The sequence below is a fragment of the Trachemys scripta genome, chromosome 10 (assembly GCF_013100865.1).
Source record: "Trachemys scripta elegans isolate TJP31775 chromosome 10, CAS_Tse_1.0, whole genome shotgun sequence".
In the NCBI taxonomy this organism is placed as follows: Eukaryota; Metazoa; Chordata; order Testudines; family Emydidae; genus Trachemys; species Trachemys scripta.
Window position 1 is genome coordinate 9,471,650 of NC_048307.1, and position 25,728 is coordinate 9,497,377.

Sequence of the window (25,728 nt, forward strand, 5' to 3'; positions counted from 1 at the left end):
ATCCTCTGCTGGCCAAAGCGGTGAGAAGATGCTGGACAGAATATGACTAAGGGTCCTTTCTTAAGACGCTCCTCTGCTATTCAGAGTCTCGCAAGTGATGCATCTATTTATGATGGGTTTAAATATGCTGGCCCGCTGGCTTGGAGATATAGTCCAACTGCAGCCCCAGGTTCTAGGGGACCTTAGGATTTTCAATGCCCTGTGATCCTGGGGCAGGTGACGGCGGGTTCTAGGCAGAGTCTGAGCAGGGGAGTACAGGCAGGATGGAAAGGCAGTTCGTGCGATGTCTGGGAACATGTCTTTGCTGTGCTAGGGCTCTCTTATGGCTCCATCTATGCTAGCGGCTGACTAGAAGGCATGTGTTTGGGCAGTGATGAAGGAGTGTCCAGAGATAAAATGGTGGCCTAAGGATTAATAGACAGAGAGATCTCCAAGGCCCTTGTTTGGCAGGGTGAAGCCAGGCCTAGGGAGTGAAGGCCGTGTTCAGAGAGCCCACACTTTGGTATCTGGGATGTGGCTGGCTCAGTTTCTGGCTGGGCAGTCCCAGGGCCAACACTCGCTTTTGTTATTCCCCAAGCAGGACTGGCACAGGGCAAAAAGCCAGGGAAGCTCTTTGCATGCCCCAGCACTGAACGCTGCTCTCGTCCTTAGGCATCAATGCCCAGGCTCGGAAGCTGCAGAGGAACCGTGCAAAGGGCACCATGACCCTGCTGACAGGATGCAAGCGACACTCCACGCCACCCACCCTCCGACGCAGCGTGAGCGAGACCAGCCTCAGTCACGTGGGCTCGCCGGAGGAGGAGCAGCTCAAGAGACATTACTCCACGCTGCCCGAGACCATCCGCAGCCTGGAGAGCTCGAGGGATGAGCAGCAGGCCCCCACGGCGGAGCGGAATGGCAGCAGCGTGCGGTACTCCCTCTACCAGTCCCCTCACCTCCTACTCCTGCAGGGCTACAGCTACCAGCATGTAAGCACCCAGCCTGTCACTCTGTGAGGCTTTATTTACATTGACGGTCTGTGCGATCCTTCTACAGCCCATGCCATCAGCTCCTGACAGTCCCCGCAGGTGCCCTAGGGGAGGTGTGGGTTTTCAGACACTCAGATGCTTTATGGCGTGGCATTTGCTACTCTCCTGGAGTCCAGAGACATGCTCGGACAGTGGGCTGCTACATCCCCTGCCCCAAGGGAAGGGGGATCCTGGCACAGAGATGCTGAGGGAAAGAACTAGCGTCTGCTAGTAACCCCGAGAGCCACTCAGGCTGACTGCAGTTGTGGCTTCTTGCCCCTGCCGGGGGTTCTGAGAGAGAGTTGAGTTTTCTCAAACAATATTTAAGCGGATGTCTTGTCTCTTGACTTTGCTGCAAGGGCTCCTGCTTGTTTGGAGCATTGTCCAAGTTGCGTCTCTTTGGAGCCATGGCGAAACCTGCGGTTTAGAGCAGACAGGGACAGGCGTGAGCGTCAGCTGCCCAGGTCAGCCAAGTCCTGCTTGCATCAGAGCCCAGGAATAAGGGTGGAGTGGGCACAGGCAGCCTGACATTAAGGTCTACCTAGAATATGCTGGGTTTCCCTTTGGGAATGTCCCATAAAGCACTAAGGTGAATGCAGTGCAAAGCCGCTGCACTGTATAGCAGGGGTCGGCAACCTTTCAGAAGTGGTGTGCCGAGTCTTCATTTATTCACTCTCATTGAAGGTTTCGCGTGCCAGTCATACACTTCAACGTTTTTAGAAGGTCTCTTTCTATAAGTCTTTAATATAGAACTAAACTATTGTTGTATGTAAAGTAAATAAGGTTTTTAAAATGTTTAAGAAGCTTCATTTAAAATTAAATTAAAATGCAGAGGCCCCCGGATCGGTGGCCAGGACCCAGGCAGTGTGAGTGCCACTGAAAATCAGCTCGCGTGCCGCCTTCGGCACGCGTGCCATAGGTTGCCAACCCCTGCTGTATAGTGTGCCGTAGGGCAGCATAATAAATACCATTGGGGCTTGGCAAAGGCACTCGCCAGGGGCGATCAGGGAACTTTCCTTGCAGAATTTAAGATTTTATGATTTTTTAAAAAAAGCCTTCATGCGTGTGACGAAAACCTTCCTACTGTTGGCCCACGTAGTGCCGTCTGCCTGAGTCTGCAGCCAGGCAGCCTGCAATGACCGAGAGCTCCAAGCTGCCTCCATTCGCTTCCATGGGGTGTTACCTCTGAAGCTGCTCTGTCATCGTCTGTGCCAATTTAACACCCCTGAAAGGTGATACGTAGATGGGTCATGTGGGAAATTTCAACCACTCCCCAAACCCAGCATGCACTTTGAGTACTGGCAGCGAGTAGCACTCGTCTTCTGGCTACTGACCTACTAACTGTTTTGTCAAGGGTTGAATGCCAGAGTTTGCTAAGATTTCGTATTCTGTTCTGTTGTAACACAGATCTTATAGTCCTTGCCAGCTGGTATTGTGCTACCTCTGCTTACTATAGGGTGCACTGCGAGCCTCTAGAACAACAACTCTTGTTATCCCCATTTTACAGATGGGGAAACTGAGGCACTGAATAGTTAAGTGAGCTGCCCCTTGTTGCAGAGCAAGTGAGTGGAAAAGTCAGGAACAGAGCCTTGGTGTTCTGCTTCCCAAACCCCAGTTCTGACCACTAGATCCCACTGTCAGTGCAAGAGAGAATGAGTCCTGCTCTGTCCTCACACATGGAAGTCAGTGAAAGATGCACTTGTGCAAATGAGGGCAGACTTAGGTCCTATGTGATTTTGTCTTAGCTGCCGCCCTTTCTGTAGTCTGAGAAGAGAAATGAGAGTGGAAGGTGGGAAAGAAAAAAGTGCTACAAAGAGCAAGTGAAACCCACTGATCTTGACCTTGGAGAGAGGGACTCTCCATTTATGTCTGAGTTCCAGAATGTCCCTGTTCCGGTTATGGAGTCACACTGAACAGTGATTTTATAGAGCAGTGATTAGTGATACATGAACTCATTTGAGTTAACGTGAGAGTGTGCTGATGGCCAGAACCATCCTGAGAGTTGACCAACTGTATCTGAAGGGTTGATGTGTATGACTTAATGCTGTGTTAGTCCCGTAGCAGTGGGAAGAGTCAATGAAGTGAATACCCCTTACAGTTTGCAAACTAGCAGATGATACCAGATAGCTTGGGGCAGGTCAGCTGATCTCCAGCTGTTTGCTCCCTTTGCAATGCACCCTGGGAACAGTAGTTCACTCATTCTGCATCCATATACCCAAAAGGCGCTGCTAATCTTTGATGTTAATTATTGGCACTCATTATACTGGAGTAGCTATCTAATTTCCGAGAAATTATATAACCTTCCTCCCCAGCTAGAGTCAAGTGGGATGGATGCAGGTTGCTCCGTTACTTGTGTAACGGTACCAAATGTATTAGCCGGTACATGTAGCGAGGCGATAGGCACAGCAGAGTTACATAGCCATTGCAGTGGAAATCGAGCCATTGCGTGCTAATTGCTCCGAGTCCTGTCTCTTGTAGCATGCCTCTTCTGCTGCATGACTCACTGCCACGCCAACTCAAGCTATAATTTGGGGAAAGCACTGCAGTGTTTGGAATAAAAAATAGCACTGCAGTGCAAAGATGTGGGCTGTGGGCACCCAGGGAACTGCAAGAGGCCACCGGCTCGGATGAGTCAAGATACCAGAGCGAGTGACCGGAGAGGGAAAGCTAGAATCATGGCTTGACGTCCTGTCAGATCAAGGCACTTGTGCAGCTGCCCGGGGGTCGTGCCTGCTTTGCTACCTGTTTTCATGCTTGCGTTCTAGGATAGCTTGGTTTACCTGCTGAACCGCGAGCAGCACACAGTGGGCCACCGGACTCAGTCCAGCAAACCCAGCATCAGCCTCTTCGCCCCGGACATCCTGCCCCTCCACTGCACCATCAGGCGGCTCAAGCTGTCGAGCCGCTCCCGACACCGTTCGGAGGAGAAGCTGATCCTTGAGCTCATCCCGGGGGCCAGTGTGTCCGTCAACTTCTCCGAAGTGGGAAAGACCATCGTGCTGCACCACGGAGACCTCCTGTCCCTGGGGCTTTACTACCTGCTGCTCTACAAGGACCCCACGAGGGCCCAGCCACTGCCTGCGCAGACGCTGATGAGGCTGAAATCTATGCATCGCGCCTCGGACCCTGAGGCCCCCGTGCTCTGTAAGATGTGTGGCAGCCAGCTCAAGGAGAGGGGCCCCTCCTCCAAGAGGCACGGGCCCTCCCCCGCCTCAGGCCAAAGATCAGCCAGGAAGAAGCTGCAGCTGGAGTTCGAGAGAGCTGCCGAGGACGTGCTGGTGAGAAGGATCATGACCTTGATCGAGCCTGGGGGTGACGATCACAAGTTGACACCGGCCTTCCTGTTGTGCCTCTGCATCCAGCACTCCGCCACCAGCTTCGAGCCGGGCGACTTCGGCCAGCTGCTGCTCAAGTCAGCCAAGATGATTCAGAGGACGGTGTGGGTCAGTCTGTGAGCTTTCCTAGGGGAGTCGGGGACAGGGGGTAGTGCCGGGGACGCAGCAGGTGCTGTAGGGTCTCCAAATAATACCTCCTGTGAACTCGAAACCTAGGGTGGGGCATTCAAACTTTGCCTGTCCAAGGGCCACATTGGTGGATCCGGGGGCCCAAGGGCTGCACTTACCAAATCACCACCGTCCTTCCCTGTCACCCAGCTGTGCAGCCCACAGACACTAAGTCCCCGCTTGTGAGGCTCTGCCTGGACGTCTGCCCAGGCTGGATTAAAGAGGGTGGTAGCCCTGAGGCGCACTGTAGATCCCCATGTAATTCATAGAGGCTTGCAGGCCTTGAACTATCTTGCGAGGGTCCGTTGATGAGGAGCCAACCCTGTCCATCAATCCGAGGTCTTGTCCCCTCCCTCGCCATAGCGGTTTGAGACATCCCAGGGGCTTGGGCTGAAGGGGTTGCTTGGTGTTGATTGATGTGAGGCCAAACCCCTGTTAAATGTTTGATGTTCAACCCCTAGGATGAGGGGTAGCTCCTAGCCTTGCTCAGTACCACCCCTCCTTTCGCAGCCAATGGCCTTGGAAGCACAGACTGGAGGCCTATGGGAAGGGTTTTGGACTGCTGCTGCCGTAGGGGAGAGGTCTGGGTTTATAGGTCACTGCAGGCTGGAGTCATTGTTAGCCGTATGCCTGGTCACGGGGCAGGAATGCCAGCTACCGTACATCACAACCCTCCATGTTGCTGCCTAACTGTCAGGGAGCGTGAGTGGAGGAAATGCACTTATGGAATCAGGGTTTGTACGTTTCCTCCCTGTTAGAGATCACCTCGTTCTCCTGCAGCGCGCGGTGCCATTCTGGCCTCGTTTACACCAGACTTTGTTTCTCACCATTGCTACCCAGGTGAGGCTGCAGGCAGCCACCAGCATTTTAAGCAGAGTAACCCTGCTCACAGCAAGTTTAGGACAACACGATGATTAGAATGGCAGTAGCCTGTCTAATACAGGTGCAGCTGGTAGCAACGGTGGGGAACTTCAAGGGGAAGCATTCCTGTAAATAAAACCTTAGTGCCGTGCAGCACATCGGAACTGAAATAACAATCAGTCTGGTGGGCACAGTGAGACATACACAGGAATCCCAGTGGGCAACTTACCCTGAAATAAGCACCTGCATATTGTACACTGTAACACACAATAAGGATATATCTGCGTAATTATATTCTAGGCAATTGCTTAGTTCCAGGCTCCCTGGTTCCTTCCCGCCCCATTCTTTTTTGTGCGCTTGCAAAATATAGTGTAATTATATTAGCAAATCGAGCGTGCTTGTCGCCATAGCATCTGTGCGTCATTTCCTTTCGTTTAACTGTCTATGCAGAACAGCTGCAGTTGCTAAAAGGTGCATTAGAGATGGAGCAAGTCTCCAGTAGGCATTTTAAATATAGTTTTTGGCACAAGGAAAAAAAAAGTCACCAAAGTTTTGCTCTGCCTTCCAATAAAGCGCACAATAGCCAGCCCACTCAGTGTCCCTGACAAAACTATCCCAAGCTCCTGTAGCAGATAGTACTGTTTCCCCTGGGTGTTTGTGTGTGTGCGCATCCCTGTCTCTCTCTGCGTTATGGTTATCTCATATTGACTTATGTTTTCCCCCCCATTATTCTAGGAGAAAACGAAAGAGCTGGCCGAGAAGCAGTCCCAGCAGTAAGTATCACCCGTCTTTACTCTCTCTGCCTTCCTCCTGCCCCACTCCTGCTTCCTCTTATGAATAGCGAAAGAGCTGCACCGACAGGGAGAGAAATTGCCTTTGGAATGACCAAGCGGGAAGTTCTGTAAAGAGCAGTAGGCCAAGGCAGCATTGTTAATATGCAGGCCCCGATTCAGCAAGGTGCTTCTGCTAATGTCTAATTTAGGTAGGGGCTTCTTGCCTGGTTCACCACCAGAGCTGGGCGACATTTTTTTACACACAACTTTTTTTTTCGGCGAAAAATGCAAATTCAGCGACACAGGAACATTTTGTGAATTCATGTCCGTTTTGGCGAATTGTTCGTTTAGAAAAACAAACACAAAATCTGAGAAAACTCAAACGTTTTCTATATTTTTTTCTTTGCAATGACTTGCTGTTTCAAAACGTCACACAGCTCGACTCCCTACCTTGCTGAAGCAAGGACATAAAGCTTTTAGCACCCCTGCTGTCCGTGCCCTTTATAAGGGTAGATAGAAGGCAGTGCTGTCCTGTGGCCAGGAGACGGCTAGCAGAGGTACCTGTGGGCCTCACCACATCCTCGCCCCTGGAAAAAAACCAAATGCCCTAGTGATGTAAAGAGCAATGAAAGGCCACTTTTTAAAAGCAGCCTGAGCCCAGCTTCTGATTTTGCAGTTGCATTTTCCCACCAGCAGTTAGTTGCAGATGCTGGCAGTCAGAGCACATCTGGACTTGGAGCTGGGGCTGTGATTCCCAGCTCAAGGAGACATACTCGTACTAGCTCTCACCGAGTGAGCATGCTAAAAATAGAGTGTAGCCATAGCAGCATCAGCAGCACGGGGGGCTAGCTGCCCAAAGAGCACGCCCATCAGAGATGCTAGGTGTGTACTTGGGGCAGTTCATCCCTAGAGCTACCGAGGCTATGCTCTGTTTTTAGCACACCAGCTCGATCAGAGCTAGCACCAGTATGTCTCCTCCCACTTGGAATCATACCCGCAGTTCAAAGTGCAGACATGCCCTTTGATAGTGGAGTGCTAGCATTTGTGCCAGCAGAACTGGAGGCCATTTAAAAAGATTTAGGCCCTTAAAGCACAGATGGGGAGCGAATAGAGATTTTCCTTTCATTGTTTTACAGTAACACCTTGGGGGTTTTGTTGTGCTTAACATAGTGACAGTCCCCCAAAGAGTTTAAATAGACAAAGGGAAGGAGAGGAAACAGGTACAGAGCGCTGAAGTGACTTCAGCCAAGGTCTCTTACCAGGTCAATGGTAGAACTGGGAATTGAACTGTAGTTTCCTGAGTCCTAGTCTTCTCCCCTAGCCATTGGGCTACGCTGTATGTTAGCCCTCATGACCCACTTTTATACCGGGACCCTGCACATGCATTCCCTGAAGTGATGTGATTCCTTGACAGTCAGGGTTTACATGCATGTGGACTGCAGGTGGATGCATGCTGTACATTCCACAGCCCTGAATGGGTTCATTGCCTCACTCCTTCCTGTGTTTATGCTGGATCCAACCCCAGTACGTCCCCCAGAGGCCTGGCGTTGGCCTACTTTTCCTTACACTATTTTCTGAACATCACAAGAGTGTTGCGTTTCCCCTCTTGTGTGATGTTGTGCTGCTGCGTGTTTACCTCTTGCACACTTGCAGTCTCGCCGTTTCTGCCAGCAGTGCCAGCTATCACCAGCAGCTGGGAAGCCCAGCCACACGCTCTTCAAACTAAGGTTGATCTCATATTAAATGCGAGATCTTCAAAAATGGCTATTCCTTTGGGTGTCCAGCTTGAGACACTCTAAAGGAGCCTGGTTTTCAGAGGTGAGTACGCTGCACTTTCTGCAAATCCAGACCCTTTTCAGGTGTCTCACAGTTGGGCATCCCAAAAACTGAGGTCCCAAGTCACTAGTCTCTTTAGAAGACCTTGGCCCTGTGTACGTCTCAGATTTGGGGAGTGTCATTTTAAAATTAGCCATAATAGGCGTGAGCAGGAACCTTGGGTAGAACTACCTCCTGCAAAGGGTAATAGCCACATAGAGTGAAGCCGTAAAATCCAGGGGTGAACTACGGGGCAGTCAGATGACTTGGTGCTAAGGAATTTCATGGGGGGTATGGTAAATCACAGTGTGGTAAAGATAAGCCTATCCATCTGTTACAGCCATATAGTTCAGCTTCTTCCGTTCGGGGCTGTGTACAGGTGTCGGTTCATTATTGTGTTGCGCGAGCAACCCTATAAATGTGGCTAACAATGAAGCCTTTTTGCCCAAAGTCCCTATTTTTGACTGGCTTAAAACAGTCCTCAGAAAAATATCTTTTGAGGCTGAAATTCTTCATGGTTGTTCTAAAGTGAGCTTGTTTTACAAAGTTATCAGAAATCCCATCCAACCATTTTTTGAGTGATCATAGCATGAAAAGCGTTTCGCTAGTTAAGAAATTTTCCAGATGCTTTTAAAAAAATTTTTTATAAGCCCTCGGTTAACTCAAGAGGGTTACTGCTCTCTGTACCGTACTCAGCCTCTGGATTGAGAGCCCGTCATCAGCACTAAATTCACAGGCAAAATCCCAGATGGTTGTAAACAGTCTCCTCAGCATTTGCAGTGCTATATAAAGGGCCTGATCCTGAGAGGAGCTGAGTGCTTTCAGTTCCCATTGACTCAGCACCTTTCGCATCAGGCCAAAGCGCTAAAACAAACATTTGATCCAAAACTTTGCCTTTGTCAAGAGCATTTTTGCAGAAAGTCTTTTTCGGTTTCAATGCTGCTTTAGTGCACTTGGGCTCTCCAGCCTGGGGGTTGGGGGCTGCTGTTAATAGGGCAGGGCTCTGGGAAAGACTTTCAAGAGTGATTTGTAGGTGCCTAATGTGAGACACCTTAAAAGGGGGCTGGTTTTCAGAGGGCAGGTTCTCACGGGTCTCAGATTGGGCAACTGACATTCCCCCCCGTCGCTTCCGAGAATCTTGCCCAGTCTCGACGACCCTGTTGGAATGCCGGCTGCTCCAGGCTTGATTTTTGACCCATCACTTTTCTCCTCGTTTGATACAAGTCCCTGTATCCCACTGTTGGCTGCCACTGTACCCACCGCATGACCAGGGGAGAAGGGATCATGTGACCACAATTAGCGTTGTTGTTAATTCCTAAGAGCCCGGGAAACACTCGGCCCCTTCAGCTCCGATTGAGTTTGCTCAGCATTTCTCAGGAGGTGCTCAGCACCTGATGTAAATCAGCAAGTCGGAGGTTCTCAGGATGGTTAGCAAGTCACCGAGATCCAGCATTTGGTCTCTGGGGTGCTGGGCTGTGGCGTTTCCACTGATTGGGAAACAGGAATCCCATTGCCAATTTGCAGAATAGTTTCACAGCACATCCGTAACTCCCCAGGGGAAGCCAGCTGCTGGGTTTGGTTTGGGTTTGCTTTCTAAGACCATTACTCTTGTGCTGGCAATAGCCTGTGACCGTACTCATTCTGAAACTTCTGAGAGTGTCGGGGAAAAGTGTGTTGATGCAGTTGCAGGAGAGTATAAAATAGTGGAGTGTTGTCTGTGCTGCCGGTGTATCCATTACTGCATTGTTCATGCCCACTGGGACTATCCTGCATCGCCAGCCTCTGAGAGGGGCACAAGCCTTTCCCGTAGCCAGGGGCTTCGTGCACACACAGAGAGACTGCAACTGCAACCAGCTTTGTCCTGACTGGAGTCTGAAATGCTCCTCTTGCCTTCTCTGTCTCACCAGTCAGGATCCTGGATCCCTGTCCCGCTTCACCGTCACAGACCTGGTCCCGGACCTGCAGCACATTCTCTTCTGGATGTCCAACTCCATCGAGCTCCTGTACTTTATCCAGCAGAAATCCCCCACCTACATCCAGAGCCTAGAGGAGGAGCTGGATGTCAAGGGTAGGACTCCTGCTTCTTTATACCGATATGCCTCTGCCTTTGTACTGACAAAACGTCCCCAGCCGTATGCCCACTGTGCGACATGTCAGGCAAAGAGGGCGCTGTAGCACCAAGCTGGTTTGCTGGTGTTTTCCTCCCTTGCTGCTCCAGCAAGGTACTTCCATCCTGACTTCAGAGACCCCCGTGTTGCCTCTTTATCCCAGATATGCCCTTCGATAGTATTGGGGTTTGTGGAAAGTAAGGGAACTTCACCCACAGTTCTCATGACCCCACCAGCTCTCTGGGACGTCTCCTGAGCAGGTTCTTGAAGGATAAACTGTGGTGCCTTTTGTGGCACGTCCGCTGGAGATTGAGCCAAGGCAGCCATAGCACGTGGACGCTTGAATGTCCTGCTGGGATCTGCTCACTCTGCTCCCCGTTACTCAATCCTGAGTGCAGAATTGCTTACCTGTGAAACTGCAGGTGCAAAGGTAAAAAAGGAGGCTGGATTGAAGTCAGTCTTAAAATCAGGGCTTTTGTGTGTCAAGAGTCCCTTTTAAACAGACGTGAAAAGGAGGTTATTCTTTGAATGCTTGTTCATGTCCATTCCAATCAGGTGTGTGTGTGGGCACGGCAACTGGAAGATTTTCCCCCTAGCAGCATCCATCGGGTTGGTCTGGGTGCCCCCTGGAGTCACGCCTTCATGGCGCTCAATATAGAGCCCTGCAAACCCGCCAGCCCCTTCTTACCGCCGGTGATGGTTAGTTGGAATGTCCCATAGGTCTTGCCTTGGCAAGCGCCTTTGCAGTGTCCATTGTATATAGTTATTTACCTGTTAGTATTAGTAGTTAGTTAGTGTTAAGCAAGTGCCTTTCCCAACTGGCTCGAAAACAAAGTCCCCCCATTGTGTAGAGTCAAAACCGAACTCTTTTCTGGGATTTTGGTTTATTAATGAGATGATAAAGCTCAGATCAAACTTTCTCCCAGGTTTAGCTGCTCCCAGGGGTCCTCCCTCAGGATTGCTCAGCTCACGCCCTAGATCCTCTTTCACTGGAGGACTACTCCCTTCTCCCTTATATCTTCATGGGGTATCAAGCCACCTGCCTTTGAGTCCAGGGAACTCACTTGGCCCTACTGGGTTTCAGCCACCTTGTCAGAAGGGGCTTGCACAATGATGAGCTGTTGCATGTAGCCTTTTGAAACCATGAATGGATATGATTTTGGGGCATGGATCCCATTGCAACCAAGGGGTCACCATGACGTCTGTCACCAAGAATGGACTGGTATCTATGTGTTGATACCTGAGGTAACAAGGTCCTTTCCCTGAACCCTTAGTCCTGGCCACTGAGATAAGAGGAAAGGGATGCAACATCGGTAAGGAGGAGGCTCTGGGAGTATTCTGCAGGCCGCCCAGTCCTCCAGGCCACAGTTGGAAACCCCTGCCTGGCTGCCAGCCCTTGCTCTGCATTCTGCAGCCTCACCTCTCACTCCACCCTGTGAAGTGAATCCATTAGATCGCAGACCAGACCGGCTACCTGGTTAGCAGTGTTGCTCAGTATTACCAGTGCCTCTGGAAGCACCACTAGCTCTCAGGGCTGCTAAGCTCCAACCTCCAGCCCTGTGAACACTTGGGAGGGAAATAATCCCCCTTATCAAATGAGTGGTGACAGCTTGCAGCCGCAGGGAGTCTAATACGGTGAGGGGATTAGCCGGGCTTCACTCTCAGCATGGCCTCGTTTTCTCATTCCCCTCGGAGGGAGAGGGAGCAAAGCACTCAAGAGCCAAACCAGCTGAGTCCTGGAGGCTCTCCATGTCCTATGCTATCTTGGTTCCCATGCTGATACAAGATGTAAAGACCAATGTGTGGGTGGGAGGGTGGGACAGCGGGTGCATTCTTATTCAGTGAGAGCTCTAAAAAATGTGCTTGTAGGCTAAAAATACTGCAGCCCTCACAAAGTGCAGGGCGCACATGAGCAGCTGCTGGGAAAGTGAGATGATAAACCCCAGGAGTTGGGGTTCAGTTCATCCATTGCAGGGCTCAGTACGATGTCCAGAGAAGATCCTGAAACTAATTAGGTCTTTATCTTTTCCTTGAATCTTTCTCTGGGTTTTCTTGCGGCCTGGTGGCTTCCCCACCATTGGTCTGAGTATGCCCACCCCTGCTGTTCCTCACTGTTTGGATAAGGGCTTCCCAGTTGTCCCAAACTATTTTCTTTACGTTTCTCACCATTGTTGAGTCTGTGTTAATTTAAAGGGAGATTTGTCAAAAGCACTCAGTGTCGGCCCAACTCTGCTCCCACTGCTGTCAATGGCAAAGCTCCCACAGACTGCAATGGGAGAGAGCTAGGCCAGTGGCTCTGAACCTTTCCAGACTACTGTCCTCCTGTCAGGAGTCTGATTTGTCTTGCGTACCCGCAAGTTTCACCTCACTTAAAAACTACTTGCTTAGAAAAATCAGACATAAAAATACAAAAGTGTCACAGCCCGCTAGTACGGAACAATTGCTGACTTCCTCATTTTTACCATACAATTATAAAATAAATCAATTGGAATATAAATATTGTACTTATACTTCAGTGTACAATATACAGAGCAGTATAAACAAGTCATTGTCTGAAATTTAGTTTGTATTGACTTTGCTAGTGCTTTTTAGGTAGCCTGTTGTAAAACTAGGCAAATATCTAGATGAGTTGATGTACCCCTGGAAGACCTCTGCGTACCCCCAGGGGTACACGTACCCTGGTTGAGAACCTCTGAGCTAAGCTAACACAGAGTGATTTTTGAAAATCCCACCCTTGCTCTCCTTCCTCATTTATTACGGGCCCCATTTTGTCTCTAGTATCCTCCCCCCCAACACCCACGCAGAACACAGGGCCTGGGCACAGACGCTGTCCCCCTGGGTAGATTTGTAAAAGTCTCTCTCTCCATTTTTGCAGCCCTTATTAGTAGTCGGCCATTCCTAAAGGTCTCTCTTTTCTTCTTTGCTCACCACTCCACTTTCCCATCACAATACAGTCGATGTAATTTTGTATCCTTCTCTTCGAACAACCCTGTATGAAGCCTCGCTGGAACTGCAGTCTTCTTCTTCTTAATTGTGGTGTTTTTTAGGGTGACTAGCTGCTTTCTGCATTGCTGGGTTTCAATACTTCCTTCGACTGGGCCTTACTCGCTGGGGTGAGATGGCGGCTTCACTGAAGTCAATGGCAAAACTCTCATTGACTTCAGTAGGGCCAGTATTTCACCCTATTTCATTTCTCACAATGTGCGTTCCTGAATCCCAGTCATGCCCGTGTACAGCTGCGTTCTGTGAATCCAGTCCTTACTATTCTGAATTCAAGAAGTTTCCTTATTATTCTCACAGTCGTGATCAGTTTCTCCCTGTTGGTAAAAAGCAGATTTAGGATGGCTTCTCTTCCAGTTGGAATCTCCACTTATTGGGTCATAAGGTTGCCTTTACATCACTAAGGGAAATCTTTGATCATTCCTGGAGCCAACACAGGCAGGGATTGTTGGGAAGGCTTCACGCTGATTGAGAAAAGGCAGAGAGAGCACTTCGGGCAGAAAGACTGGATCGTTCTGAAACCGAAGATGAAGGATAAGCATATGAATGCACAGAAGTGTCCGTGCACAAATGCCAGGGTAGGGCTGGCTGAAAACCACGAACGCTTTTCACAAGACATCTTGCAAAAAATTTGTCCCTGTTTTTTGGCAAAAGAAATTTGAAATTCAATTTTTTTCAGCCAGTTCTATCCAGGAACATGGGAAACAACCAAGTGCTAGAAGTATTACTAAGTGGTGTCAGTTATTGTGTAGCTGGCAAAACCCACACCCTACTGGATGAGTCCCATAACTGGAGTATTACTATGGGTAAGTACAGTCTACAGAGATGAGCGAGATGGGTGATGCTCAGCTTGCAGGGGACTATCGATAGAGAGATGTGAAATATATTTACAGTGCCAGCAAGCTTACAAGGAATGAAAAGTCAAGGAAGATGATGGTGGGCATTTGCTGCTGATCACTAGGACGGGAGGAGAGTGAGAGAAAAACCTCCTGGGCCAAATCTCCAGCACTCAGAACCCTAGGTCATTGTGTTTAGGTGGATGATAATTACCCAGATACATGCTGGGTAACATGCACGGAGAATTCTGCTTAAATTGGCCATGGGCAGATCCAAGCAGGCTCTCCTTGCAGCAGCTAATCCAATGTTCTGTGACTCTCGGTCCTTCTGTTCTATAGCACCAGCCCCTCCCTCTGCTGCTCCCTAGTGTCAGATCTTCTCCTTCCTTTGCTGGCATTTAGTAGCTGAAGGGTCTCTGAGATGAACACCTGCCTGCGTTCCTCTCTCATATCCCCGGAGGGATTCTGGGACATTTGTCTTCCCTGGCTGGTAGCGTTTGCTCCCTCCTGGGCTGTAATCGGTGGGAACAGCTAGATTTGGGTTGCTGTCTAGAGAGAGGATTCTTTAAATAGGTCTGTTCCCTTAGTGGGAATGGTCTCTGGGAAAGTGAAGTCCATGGCATGTGCAAGAGTGAAGGCAGCAAGCATGCAAGTGAAGGAACATTCTGGGTTTGTGGGGTGAGCGACATTTGCTTAAAACGCCAGGGCATTGTAAGGGAGAGAGATTTACCCCCTGCCCATTCCAGGCCTTACTTCAGCAAAGCACTTAGGTGAGTGCTTAAGTCCAGCCCTGTTCAGCAAAGCACTTAGGCACATGCTTAACTTTTAGCACGTTCTTAAGCCCCATTGACATCAATGGAACTTACGCCTGTGGCTACATTTAAGTAGGTGTTTAAGTGAATTGCGCTGGATGGCTGAAGTGGGGCCATCCTGACTCGAGGGGCTGATGCTCAGCCAGGAGGGTGGTGGCAGGGGTGGCTCCGGGTACCAGCACAGCAAGTGCGTGCTTGGGGCGGCACGCCGCGGGGGGCAGCGTGCCGGTCGCCCTGAGGGCGTGAGTCAGGCGGCCTTTGGCGGCATTTCTGCGGGAGGTCCGCCAGTCCCACGGCTTCAGCGGCAATTTGGCAGAAGGTGCCGAAGGCGCGGGAACGTCAGATCACCTGCAGAAACACCGCTAAATCCGCGTGACCAGCAGACTGTCCGCAGGCACGCTGCCGAAGGCCGCCTGACTGCCGTGCTTGGGGCGGCAAAAAACATAGAGCCGCCCCTGGGTGGTGGGTCTTGGTGGGGGAGGGAGCAGCGTAGTGTCATATATATACATCTTGTGCCTGGGCAGGTTTTGGTGAATCAGGCGGGATAGAAATAACATAAACAAGAGGGTGAGGGAAAGGTTAAAATCAGTATTTTGGCCTCTTGACATCCCTCAGGAAATATCTGTGGGAAGAGTTTTAAAAATAAAAAAGTCGTAGCCTGAGAATAAGTGAAATACTTTTGATTTTCAAAGTCTAGCTGGTACATTGGAGTGCACGGAACCCACAGGCTGGCAAACGAAAAGGAGAGGTTTTTTCCTAGACCTTTTCCCTTCCCATTCATTGCTATCTAGACCAGGGGCCAGGACCGCCCCCCCTTTCCCAGATTGCTCCATGGGGGGAGAGTTTTGTGAGAGATGGGGGGATTCCAGGTATGCAGAAGGATGAGAAACCCTGGGTTGGCCCCCATCTTTCTACATGTGAGGGTGTTTCTCCTAGCACATGTTTTTAACACCTTTTCCACTCAGGTGATATGAAATAGTCTGAGAAAAGCATTGTACCCCCTGGGAAATGCAGGTGTTTAGACCTTGCTGTATGAGCAATTCTGTCCTATAATTAGAGCAGATGGAATAGTTAAAAAAAAACGCAAAACAAACAAAACCCAACAACCCTGATTTGGGTATATTTTTGTGACTAAAAGCCCCATGTTCAGTTCACAGCTTTGTGGGGACATACCACCAAGGCATCTCTGGATGCCCTGGTATTCATGAAGCCGTGTGCCAATCCCAGAAGCTTCATGAATCGTAGCACTAATTAATATTTGCCTGAAAACTTGTGCCAGAAAATGTGTTACTTCTTTTTCGTTACTCTCCTGATCCCATGTGACTTAGATGACCGGTCAGGCAATACAAATAATGGCTACAAAGTAGTCAAAGCAAACCGTTTGTGAACCAGCCCATAGGCTGAACATTATTTGTTGAAACTGTTTGGTGAATACTTACAAATAGATTCACAGAAATCAGCACCAGGGCCCAACTGGATCCCTCACCGAACCCGGGGCTGGCTTCCTATTGAATATTATTCCCACAAAGCTTTGGACAACAGCCGAGCAACTTGAGGACAGCTTGGGTGACAGTTGCTCAGGACCAGATGTATTACTGGGGACTTCCTTAAAGAGATCACACAATACTGAGTACTTTCAGGACCTCACGGAATCCATAGTCTACACATAGGAAGCGCTATCCCTTGTGTCTCCATACCACTCGCTGCAGTCACCCCCACCTCTCGGCATGTGATCAGAAATATTCATAACATGGACTGGCTATGTTTGGCTGTGATCCTTATTTTCCGGTTTGAAATCCTGCACTGGCAGATTCCCTAGCACCTTGGCTTTCAATTTAAATTGCCTGAGACAGATGAGCACCAAGGTTTCCTTCTGCATCGTCAATGTTATTTTTCATGTCAGATTTGAAAATCTTATTATGGCCATGTTTTTAAATTGACTTTTCACTTCAGAAACTTGGGTTCGCATCAACCTCGGGTCACATGTGAAATGAGTTTGAGTGGAGTAGGTATTTGCCAGCCTTTACAGAGTCCAGAGTGATTAGCAGTCTCAGTTCCAAATAGATCAGGATTAAAATAGCAGATCGGGGACTAAGGTTTCTTGGCACAGCAGTGAGGGGTCCTGCTATTGGAATAGCAAGTGGGGCTGTAGACCAGGATTCAGGTGCATTACGCAGTGCTGTATGTGGAAGTTTACAATGCTCCTGCCTTCATTACACATGGGTTGATTGAGTCTTATTAGCCCCTCACTTTCCTGAGCCTTAAAAATTCACCAACTTACTTCCCTGAACTGCCGCTAAAGTGTGTGTGGCTGAAAAGTCCTTCACTAACCATCTGCAAATGGGACTTGGGGAATGGTCAGGTGGATGATGTCATGGAATTTCCCTCTTTCTGATTCCACATCAAAGGAACGTGGGGGTGGGGCTAGTTTGGCAAAGCTATCCGGACCTTCTCTTCTGTTCCAAAGGCAACGTTTTCTGACAAGCTGCGTTTGGAAAGCTCTTCGTCCAGCTGCACAAATATTCAGCATATGGGGCTGGCGGGGCTGCAAATCTGGACTGAAATCGAAGCATTGCTAGAAGAAAAATGTTAGTCTGTAGGGGAACTATTACCCCTCCCCCCCAACCTATCAGTGCCCAGAAATACAACATATATGTGTTTAACAGCCACTGCTATGGCAACCCCATGTTTTATTAGCTCTGGATTTCTGTACACACTCCCTGCTCACAATGCACCAAGGAAAGTGAGGTGCAGTTTCACGTCTTTAAGGGAGAGCCAGGAAAAGGCCCCAGCAGAATGCAGGGTTGGAGTTTTCGATTCCTGACATGGCTCCCCAGCCACTGTGGAAAGGGAAGGCACCAGTGTGAATTTATATTGTCTCCAGTTTGCAGTGTCCTTTGGAGACTGACTAAGGGGCCAGCGGATCCTGGCACAGATGATACAATGAGAGAAGAAAAGGGAGAACCAGCTGAGTTCTCCTGTATTGGAGTGAATTCAGGGGGTTGCAGTCACGGCCCTGGAGACTGCTGCCATCAATTCAAGCTCGGGATAAACAGGAGGGGTTCAGCGGGGCAATGGAAGTGTGTCTGCTCTGCTCTCTGATCTGGAGTAGACCATCTCTGCTAGGGAACAGGAGCTCTGTCTTGTGCATTCATCCTCAGGCCTTTTGCTGTGACTGCCAGCACTGGTGACAGTGTCAAGGTGCTTTTTGTGATGTGGGTATCTGTCCACTAAAATGAGAGCACCATACGCACCAAATGGCCTCAGATGGGAATGGCTTCTCTTTCTGAACCTCTGTCTTAAAAGAACCATCTTGAGCTGTCCAGCTTCTCAAAGTCAAGCCAGATAAATGCGCCTTCAGCTTTAATTTCACTAGTGCAATGGGGACATCCAGTGGCCAGGTAAAGTAGTGCAAGTTGTGCATCGTTGTGAACGTCCCAAGGATGCATCTGCTACCTGATTTTTTTTCCATTTGAGAGTGACTGTAAGAAATAACGTAGGCATCAGTTCTCCTCCATGCCAGCTCCTCTACCGCTCTTTGAAATAGTCCTCACTGTTGGGAGCCTTCACGAGACAGCAGTGTTAAGTTGTGCTGCCCAGTAGGGAACTGTTGCTGCTACAACACCGTTTGATTTGCTCAAGGGCACACAATGAGTCAGTGGAAGAGCTAGACATAGAATCCAAAACTTCTGGCTCCCAATCCCACCCTGTAACCACTAGCCATGCTTCATTTGCAGTAACAAACCCATGGCAGTTCGGTGTATGTCAGTAGACTTTGCATAATGAAATACAGCATCACAAGTTGACCCTCAGAGAGACAATTCGTCTACTAAACTAACAGACCCGGTTTGAAGCCCTTTGTTCTGACGCGTTCCATTGCTGTCTTTGTCCTTTAGGTTCTAAGGAGTCTCTGTTCTCTTCAACCATCACAGCCAGCGAGGAAGCCATGACAGTCCTAGAGGAAGTGATCATGTATACTTTTCAGCAGTGTGTCTACTATATCTCCAAGGTATGTGCAACCCCAACTCCTCCCCCTCTCTCCCGCTAATGCACAGCCTAATCCAGAGGGCTGCCAAGGGCGAAGAGGAGCTTTGTGCTGATGGTGTCTTACTGGAAATCAAAGGGGGATGATGGGAGAGGGAGGAGAGAAGTCTCTCAACTGAGCACCCGTGCCTCAAATTGCCCTCCCTCTCCATCCTGTCCTGGGACAGCAGGTTCTTCTTTCTGCTGCTTTCTAACAGATATACTGGTTCCTGCAAGCCTCCTCTGTATTAAAAAATGCTGGTCTCTAGGATGCAGAGCAAGAAATGCTGGTGCCAGGGGATTTGACTTTCCCTAACGTTCCTGAGTCACTGAAGAGGGTCAGAAACGACTTTTTGAGGGCTCAGAAATGATCAAACAGGTTGATTTTTTTAAAAAACCACATTGATGTTTTTGGATGGCCCAAGTTATTTAGCTGGTGTTTTTTTCTATTACAGTGCTCAGCCAGGATTAAGGCCTCATTGGGCAAGGCATAGCACAAACATGTAGTAAGAGAGAGAGACCTTGCCCCAAATTGCAGTCTAAATAGGTAAGACAGACACAGAGCAGTAGACTCGGCCTTAGGGGCTGGGGTGAAATTCCCAGCTCAGCCATAGGCTTGTGGCCTGACCTTCGTTGAGGCATTTGATGTACCCTGTAAAATGAGGAGGATACATTCCTAGCTCTCAGGTGGGTGTGAGGATAAAATCCATTAAGGATTACGAGCTGCTTGGATGCTGTTTACTAACATGAGCCTCCCCCATTACCATAGTATGTGAGCGCCTCATGAGCTTTGAAAGATGCTACGCTGTATAAGAATCTAGATAGCAAACTGGGCGAGTTTCAATATAATCACCCTAGCAGGTGATTGGCAGGGGGGAGAGCTGCATGTCGGATACCTTGAACTGATCGCAGTGAATTTCTGGCAGGTGCGAGGTCCCTGAAGAATTAACAGTAACACTGTCTCCTAGGGAGGCATTTGCTCATTACGGTGTCCCCATTCGTGAATGGCTTAGCTAAGGCTACTCAGTCACTTTCATGACCAACCCTTATTCTCCCTCATTCCTCCTTGTAACTTTTGGATGAATTTTCCTCTGGGCTCAAGTGTCCCAGTGATAGTCAGAGCCCGAGGAGAGTGTGAAATTACGATGGAACAGTTCTCTGCATGGCTAGCGACTTGGAAACAAGGGATCAGGCCACAGGAAGCCAGGAAGAAATGAGTGGCCCACCGATCAGTCGGAAGAGTTGTTGGGATAGTGCGTCCAGCCCTCCTCAGCTTGTTTGTGATTTACAGTACAGTAATAGCCCTGGGTATAATGAATTGATTCATGTACATGATGGAAATATTCCTTCTGGACTCGCTCCGTTAGGCCCCTGGAGTGAAATTTTATTGCGAGTGCTCATTACAGAGCGCTGAACAGTGTGTGCAGTGTGGGCCCAGAGAAAGGCTGCTTGTGTCTGCAGGGTGGGGACTTGTTTCCATTGAAAGAGACGTTAAACTCGACTGATGCTGCTGCCTTTCCACCAGCTCCCCCTGCCAGGTCTGGTGATTACAGACTTGGCCACTCGCTGGGAAATGGACTATTTTTCTTCTTGATTCTATTTGTAGCTCTTTTTTTCCCCTCTGTGGAAAGAGTGTTCCACTATTCCAGCAGCCTCTCCCCCTCTCTGATTGGTTGATGCTTATCCTGTCTCATTTGCATACCTAGCAAAAGCTCTGATTGGCCACTGCTTTTCAACCTTTCTCATTTACACAAAGGGAAGTGTCTCTAATTGGACACTGCTTTTGTCTTCTGCCTTTTTTTCATAGCATGTGTATTAGATCTTCAGTTACCATGAGGGTGCATAGAACGGGCACATTCCTTTCACTTAATAGCTACAGTAGTTTGTCTCTCACATTCCGTTTGTTCCCCAAAACAGACCGAGACCAACTGACCACCATGTATGGTGTGAAATTATTGCTTAGGGACAGGGCTGAGCAAGCTTGCAGGTCACAAGGAGTTAGTCCATGCGGGGGGCAAGAAATATGCTCTTCCTTGTTTGAGAACAGCAGGGCTTGAGCTGGTTATGGGATCATGGAAACGAGAGATTCAGAAGACCTGTTTAGGTCACCATCTGGCCAATGCAGAATTGCTTCCCACAGTAAATCTCCAGCACTTTGAATCCTGGACTTGTGTATTTCTTGTCTCCTCCCTCTCCAGTCTCTGTATGTATCTTTACCTGCCCTCCTGGAGTGTAACCCCTTCCAGAGTGAGGGCCAGGAAGGTTGGCGGGCATCTTCCCAGTTGCCTGAAGAAATACGCAGAGTTGTGTTGATCTACCAGGCTACGCTGGACCTGCTCCACCAGTATGAAGTGCACCCTGAAATAGCCTCCCAGATGTTTGCCTACCTCTTCTTCTTCTCCAACACTCTGCTCTTCAACCAGCTCATGGACAAAGGCGAGTGACCTTGGGACCAGGGAGTGAGACATTTGTGGGAGGGGCAGGCGTTCCCAAAGACTGGTCTTGTCTGCTTTGAAGACCTCTTTGTGTTTATTCATTAACTAAAGTAACAGACTTAAAATGCCCCAGTATTGCAGCCAGCCAGGCTATGAGATGAGGATCGGCCAAATGTGGGGAGAGATTTTACAGCATCTGTTGGGATGTTTTAGGTTGTGAGGGGCTTGGACACACCTGGAATTCTGCATTCAGCAAAGGAGTCTTGCTGCCCTGTTACCTAAACTCGTGTTGAGCTATTGAGCCCCCGTGCGTAATTCATCAGTATGGCCCCACTGCCAGGGAGAGACCCCCAGACTGGTCCTGACAGCAAAGCAGCCAACTTGTTTCCTACAGGGGATAAGGATGCTTTAGAACTTGACTTAAGCTACTGAGTCCTTTGTTTAACTGGTGTCAGCAGAGAGGTGGTTAGGAATAAGTGTCACTTTCAATCATTCAGAGCCCTGCTTCAGCGCTAAGACTGGGGTGGGGGTGTGAGAGAGGGCGGGGGGGGCAGGACTCTGCTGGGCTAGTAGCAATTAAACCTATGGGAGCTAGAGGCTGGGTGGGGGTGGGGCTCAGCTACACCCAGAAATGAGGTCTTTGTGACTTCACTTCCTTGACTCTGATGGACTCCCTGGATGGCAGCCTGTGCGCTCTGCTCTCTAGGTGTATAGTTGGCTCAGCTAACAGCTTAACTCAGGTTTTAGCTTCTGCTCCCTTGGCTTGACTCTGCCTTTATGTTTGCTGTCTTGCCCAAGTCTGCTGCCTTTATCGATAACGCTCCACTAACCCCTTCTTAATGCCTTGGATTTTCAGTGTGATTCCATTGTTCATGGGGATGTGTTCAGGGGTGAAAGTAACTTAAAGGACTTACCAGTAGGCTGGAGTTGTTAGGGGGGCGGAGCCTCAACCAGAAGGGGGCGTGGCCACCACTGGAAGAGGCTGTCCTTTAAATCCCCAGGCCCTTTAAATCTGGGCTCTGCTGCAGTAGTGGTGCCTGGAGCCCCTGGCCCTTTAAATCACCGCCGGAGCCCCGCCGCCACTACCGCAGAGCTCCAACAGCGGGGCTTGGGTGGCGATTTAAAGGGCCACTGCCAGGAGCCCCAGGCCCTTTAAATTGCTGGCCTGGGGGAGCCAGCCCAGTACACCATACCAGACCGTACCGGCTTACTTTCACCTCTGGATGTGTTCAGCCTTTGTTAGCTCTCCCCCCAAATTAACATACCACCCCTCTAATCGCTTGTGCTGGGGTTGGTATAAGGTCTGCCATTTTGATGCCGAGCGGAGGACAGGCCACAGGCTGTTAGTGGAGTTTGTTCCCCAGCACTGCCTGATTGCTGTGCATAATAAAACGTTGCATCCTGCTTCTTAATTGAGGCGAAAATCTGCTCATTAATTAATCCTAATTACCGTAGAATTCCAGTTGAACTACAGAGCATGTGATACCTGTATAAACTCCAGCAGCACCTCCTTACCGTCAGGTGTATTGCAGCTAATACCATATGAGTTAATAGGAGTTGGGTGCTTAAAGAATTAACCTAATTTTGCCACTCAGCCCTGTCAGGCCTCTGTCCCTCTTCCTGCCCAGCTCCGCCCCACTTAGAACAGAGTCTCTGTGGTGAGCCGCAGGCTCTGCCAGCGCTGCTCCCTCCGCCCTGTCCAATGGTCCACTAAGCAAGAACAAAAAGGGGAAGGGAAACTGTGTGCTCCAGTCCCTTCGCAGTGCCAGCGAGTATGTTGTTGAGCCACAGCTATGACGGCCCCTGGATTTAGAGCTTTGTCGTTGTTGTTTCAAATAGAAGGTAACTTTAGAAGGTGCCAGTTCTGGAGCTTGGACTTCTCCATTTGGCCCTGATTCACCAAAGCACTTGCTTAACTTTGAGCATGCCAGTGTTCCTATACCTGTTCTGCAAGACATGTAGTTAAGTCATAGAATATCAGGGTTGGAAAGGACCTCAGAAGGTTATCTAGTCTAACCCCCTGCTCAAACCAGGGCCAATCCCCAGACAGGTTTTTACCCCAGTTCCCTAAATAGCCCCCTCAAGGACTGAACTCACAACCCTGGGTTTAGCAGGCTAATGCTCAAACCACTGAGCTATCCCATTAAATGCCATGCAAGCAACTTATCTTGCAAGGTTTTATCCAACTTTTAAGACTTTTTTGCCAGTTTGAATGGTGGGGATTTCCCGAGAGCTGCTGTTTACATAGACTCTTGGATGCATCAGACCTGCAGACAGAAAACCATCCCCCATCCAGCATTGGACTGGACCTGCAACCAAACCCACGCTGACTGCAAGCTGCTTGGGGCAGTGCCTAGGATGGCAAGTAACGCCTGGTCTAAGATTGCGGCCCCAGGTGCCACCACAACACAGATAATAAAAGCCTCTCTGAGCTGGGCTAAGGCAAGGGAGCTCCATAGCGACCCAAAAATAACAACAATATAAAATTACCACGGCACACATCAAATGGATTAAAAACTGACTAACTGATAGATCTCAAAATGTAATGGTAAACAGGGAATCATCATCAAGTGAGTGTGTTTCCAGTGGGGTCCTGCAGGGATCGGTTCTTGGCCCTGCGCTATTTAACATTTTTATCAGTCACCTGGAGGAAATCATAAATCACTGATAAGATTTATAGATGACACAAAAATTGAGGGAGTGGTCACCGATACCGAATGATCTGGATTGCTTGGTAAACTGGGCATAAATGTAAATGTCTACATCTAGGAACAAAGCATGTTGGCCATACTTACAGGAAGCAGTGACTGAAACAGATTAGGGGTTGTAGGGGATAATCAGCTGAACACAAGCTCCTACTCTGACACTGTGGCCAAAAGGCTAATGGTGACCCTGGGATGCATAAACAGGGAACTCTCGAGTAGAAGTAGAGAAGTTATTTTATTTCTGTATTTGGCATCATAGGTGCCAACTTCCCCTCTGTCCCGTGGGTCCTCGATCCCCTCTCCCAGGGCCCCCGCCCCCCCCTCGCCCCGCCCCAATTCCACCCCCTTCCCCCAAGTCCCCGCCCCTGCCCCGCCTCTTCTCCACCTCCTCCCCCGGCTGTGTCGCATCCCCGCTCCTCCCCCTCCCTCCTGGAAAGTCCTAAGCGCTGCCAAACAGCTGTTAGGCGGCGGCCGGGAAGCACTGGGAGAGAGGGAGAGTAGCGGGGACGTGGAGCGCTCGGGAGGGGGAGAGCGGGAGGAGGCGAGGGGGGGACAGGGGGAGCTTGGCTGCCGGTGGGTGTGGAGCACCCACTAATTTTTCCCCGTGGGTGCTCCAGCCCCGCAGCACCCACGGAGTCAGCACCCATGTTTGGTGTGATCGCTACTAGAATACTGTGTCCAGTTCTTGTGCCCATGATTCAAGAAGGATGTTGATAAATTGAAGAGGGGTCAGAAGAAAGCCACTAGAATGATTAATGGATTAGAAAACCTGCCTTTATAGTGCCTATCAAGTGCTCAATCTATTTAGCTAAACAAAGAGAAGGTTAAGAGGCGAATTGCTCACAAATCTGCTTGGGGGACAAATATATAAGAGCGAGCTCTTCAGTCTGGCAGAGAAAGGTCTAACACAATCCAATGGCTGGACAGTGAAGCTAGACAAATTCTGACTGGAAATAAGTTGCAAATTTTTGACAGTGACTGTAACTAACCACTGGAACAATTTACTCAGGGTCGATTTTAAAATCCAGATGCGATGTTTTTCTAACAGACCTGCTCTAGGAATTATTTTAGGGACGTTCCCTGGCTGTGTTATCATAGACTGTCAGGGACCTCAAGAGGTCATCTAGTCCAACCCCCTGCTCAAAGCAGGACCAATCCCCAAATGGCCGCTTCAAGGATTGAATTTACAATCCTGGGTTTAGCAGGCCAATACTCAAACCACTGAGCTATCCTGTCATCATGGAGGAGGTCAGGCTAGATGAACACAGTGATCCCTTCTGGCCTTGGCATTTCTGAATCTCACCCGCTAGTGAGGCCGGCAGGGCCCAGCGTGTGGGTCCTGCGCGAGGTGGTTTGCTGCAGGAAGCACACGGAACCTTTCGCGCTAGAACAGCGAATGGTGAGCCCCGAGCCTGAGATCTGTCCACCAGAGTTACGTTTTCCATGCAGCCTTCGGCATCACTGGAAGAGCAGTTAGTTTGGTGTCCATGCAGCGGGGTTGCAGTATAGGGCACACGGTCCAGTGGGGTGATAGAATTAGGACCTTGATGAGGCTAAATTAGCCCTAGGTCCAACAAACTAGAGCCCTCTGCTGTAGCATGGCGTCTCTCTGGTTTAATCAGCATGGGCCCCACCCTGCTCCCAGTGAAGTCCCTGGCAAAGTGGCTATGGACCCTCTGGTACAGGATCAGGCCCAACACCTACAGCAGAGATGGGCTCTACACCCAGATCAAACTTCCTCCCAGCCTGCAGGGCTCAAATCTGGTGTCGGGGCAGAGATGTGAGGGGAGGGTCAGATTCTGAATCACAGTTCGGGGCGTGGGGGAGGGGGCTCAGTAGCTCCTAGCGTG

General features: G+C 49.6%; 1 protein-coding gene across 4 annotated transcripts in view; it reads left to right on the forward strand.

Annotated features, from left to right (window-relative positions):
• RADIL (Rap associating with DIL domain) overlaps positions 1-25,728 on the forward strand; it is a 79,641-nt gene that overhangs the window by 36,412 nt on the left and 17,501 nt on the right. For all 4 annotated transcript variants that reach the window (XM_034783602.1, XM_034783603.1, XM_034783604.1 and 1 more), the window contains 6 exons: positions 652-968; positions 3,773-4,450; positions 6,107-6,144; positions 9,867-10,027; positions 18,612-18,724; positions 20,937-21,174. In XM_034783602.1, coding sequence (XP_034639493.1) covers positions 652-968; positions 3,773-4,450; positions 6,107-6,144; positions 9,867-10,027; positions 18,612-18,724; positions 20,937-21,174 — 1,545 coding nt within the window. The remainder of the gene's footprint in view (positions 1-651; positions 969-3,772; positions 4,451-6,106; positions 6,145-9,866; positions 10,028-18,611; positions 18,725-20,936; positions 21,175-25,728) is intronic.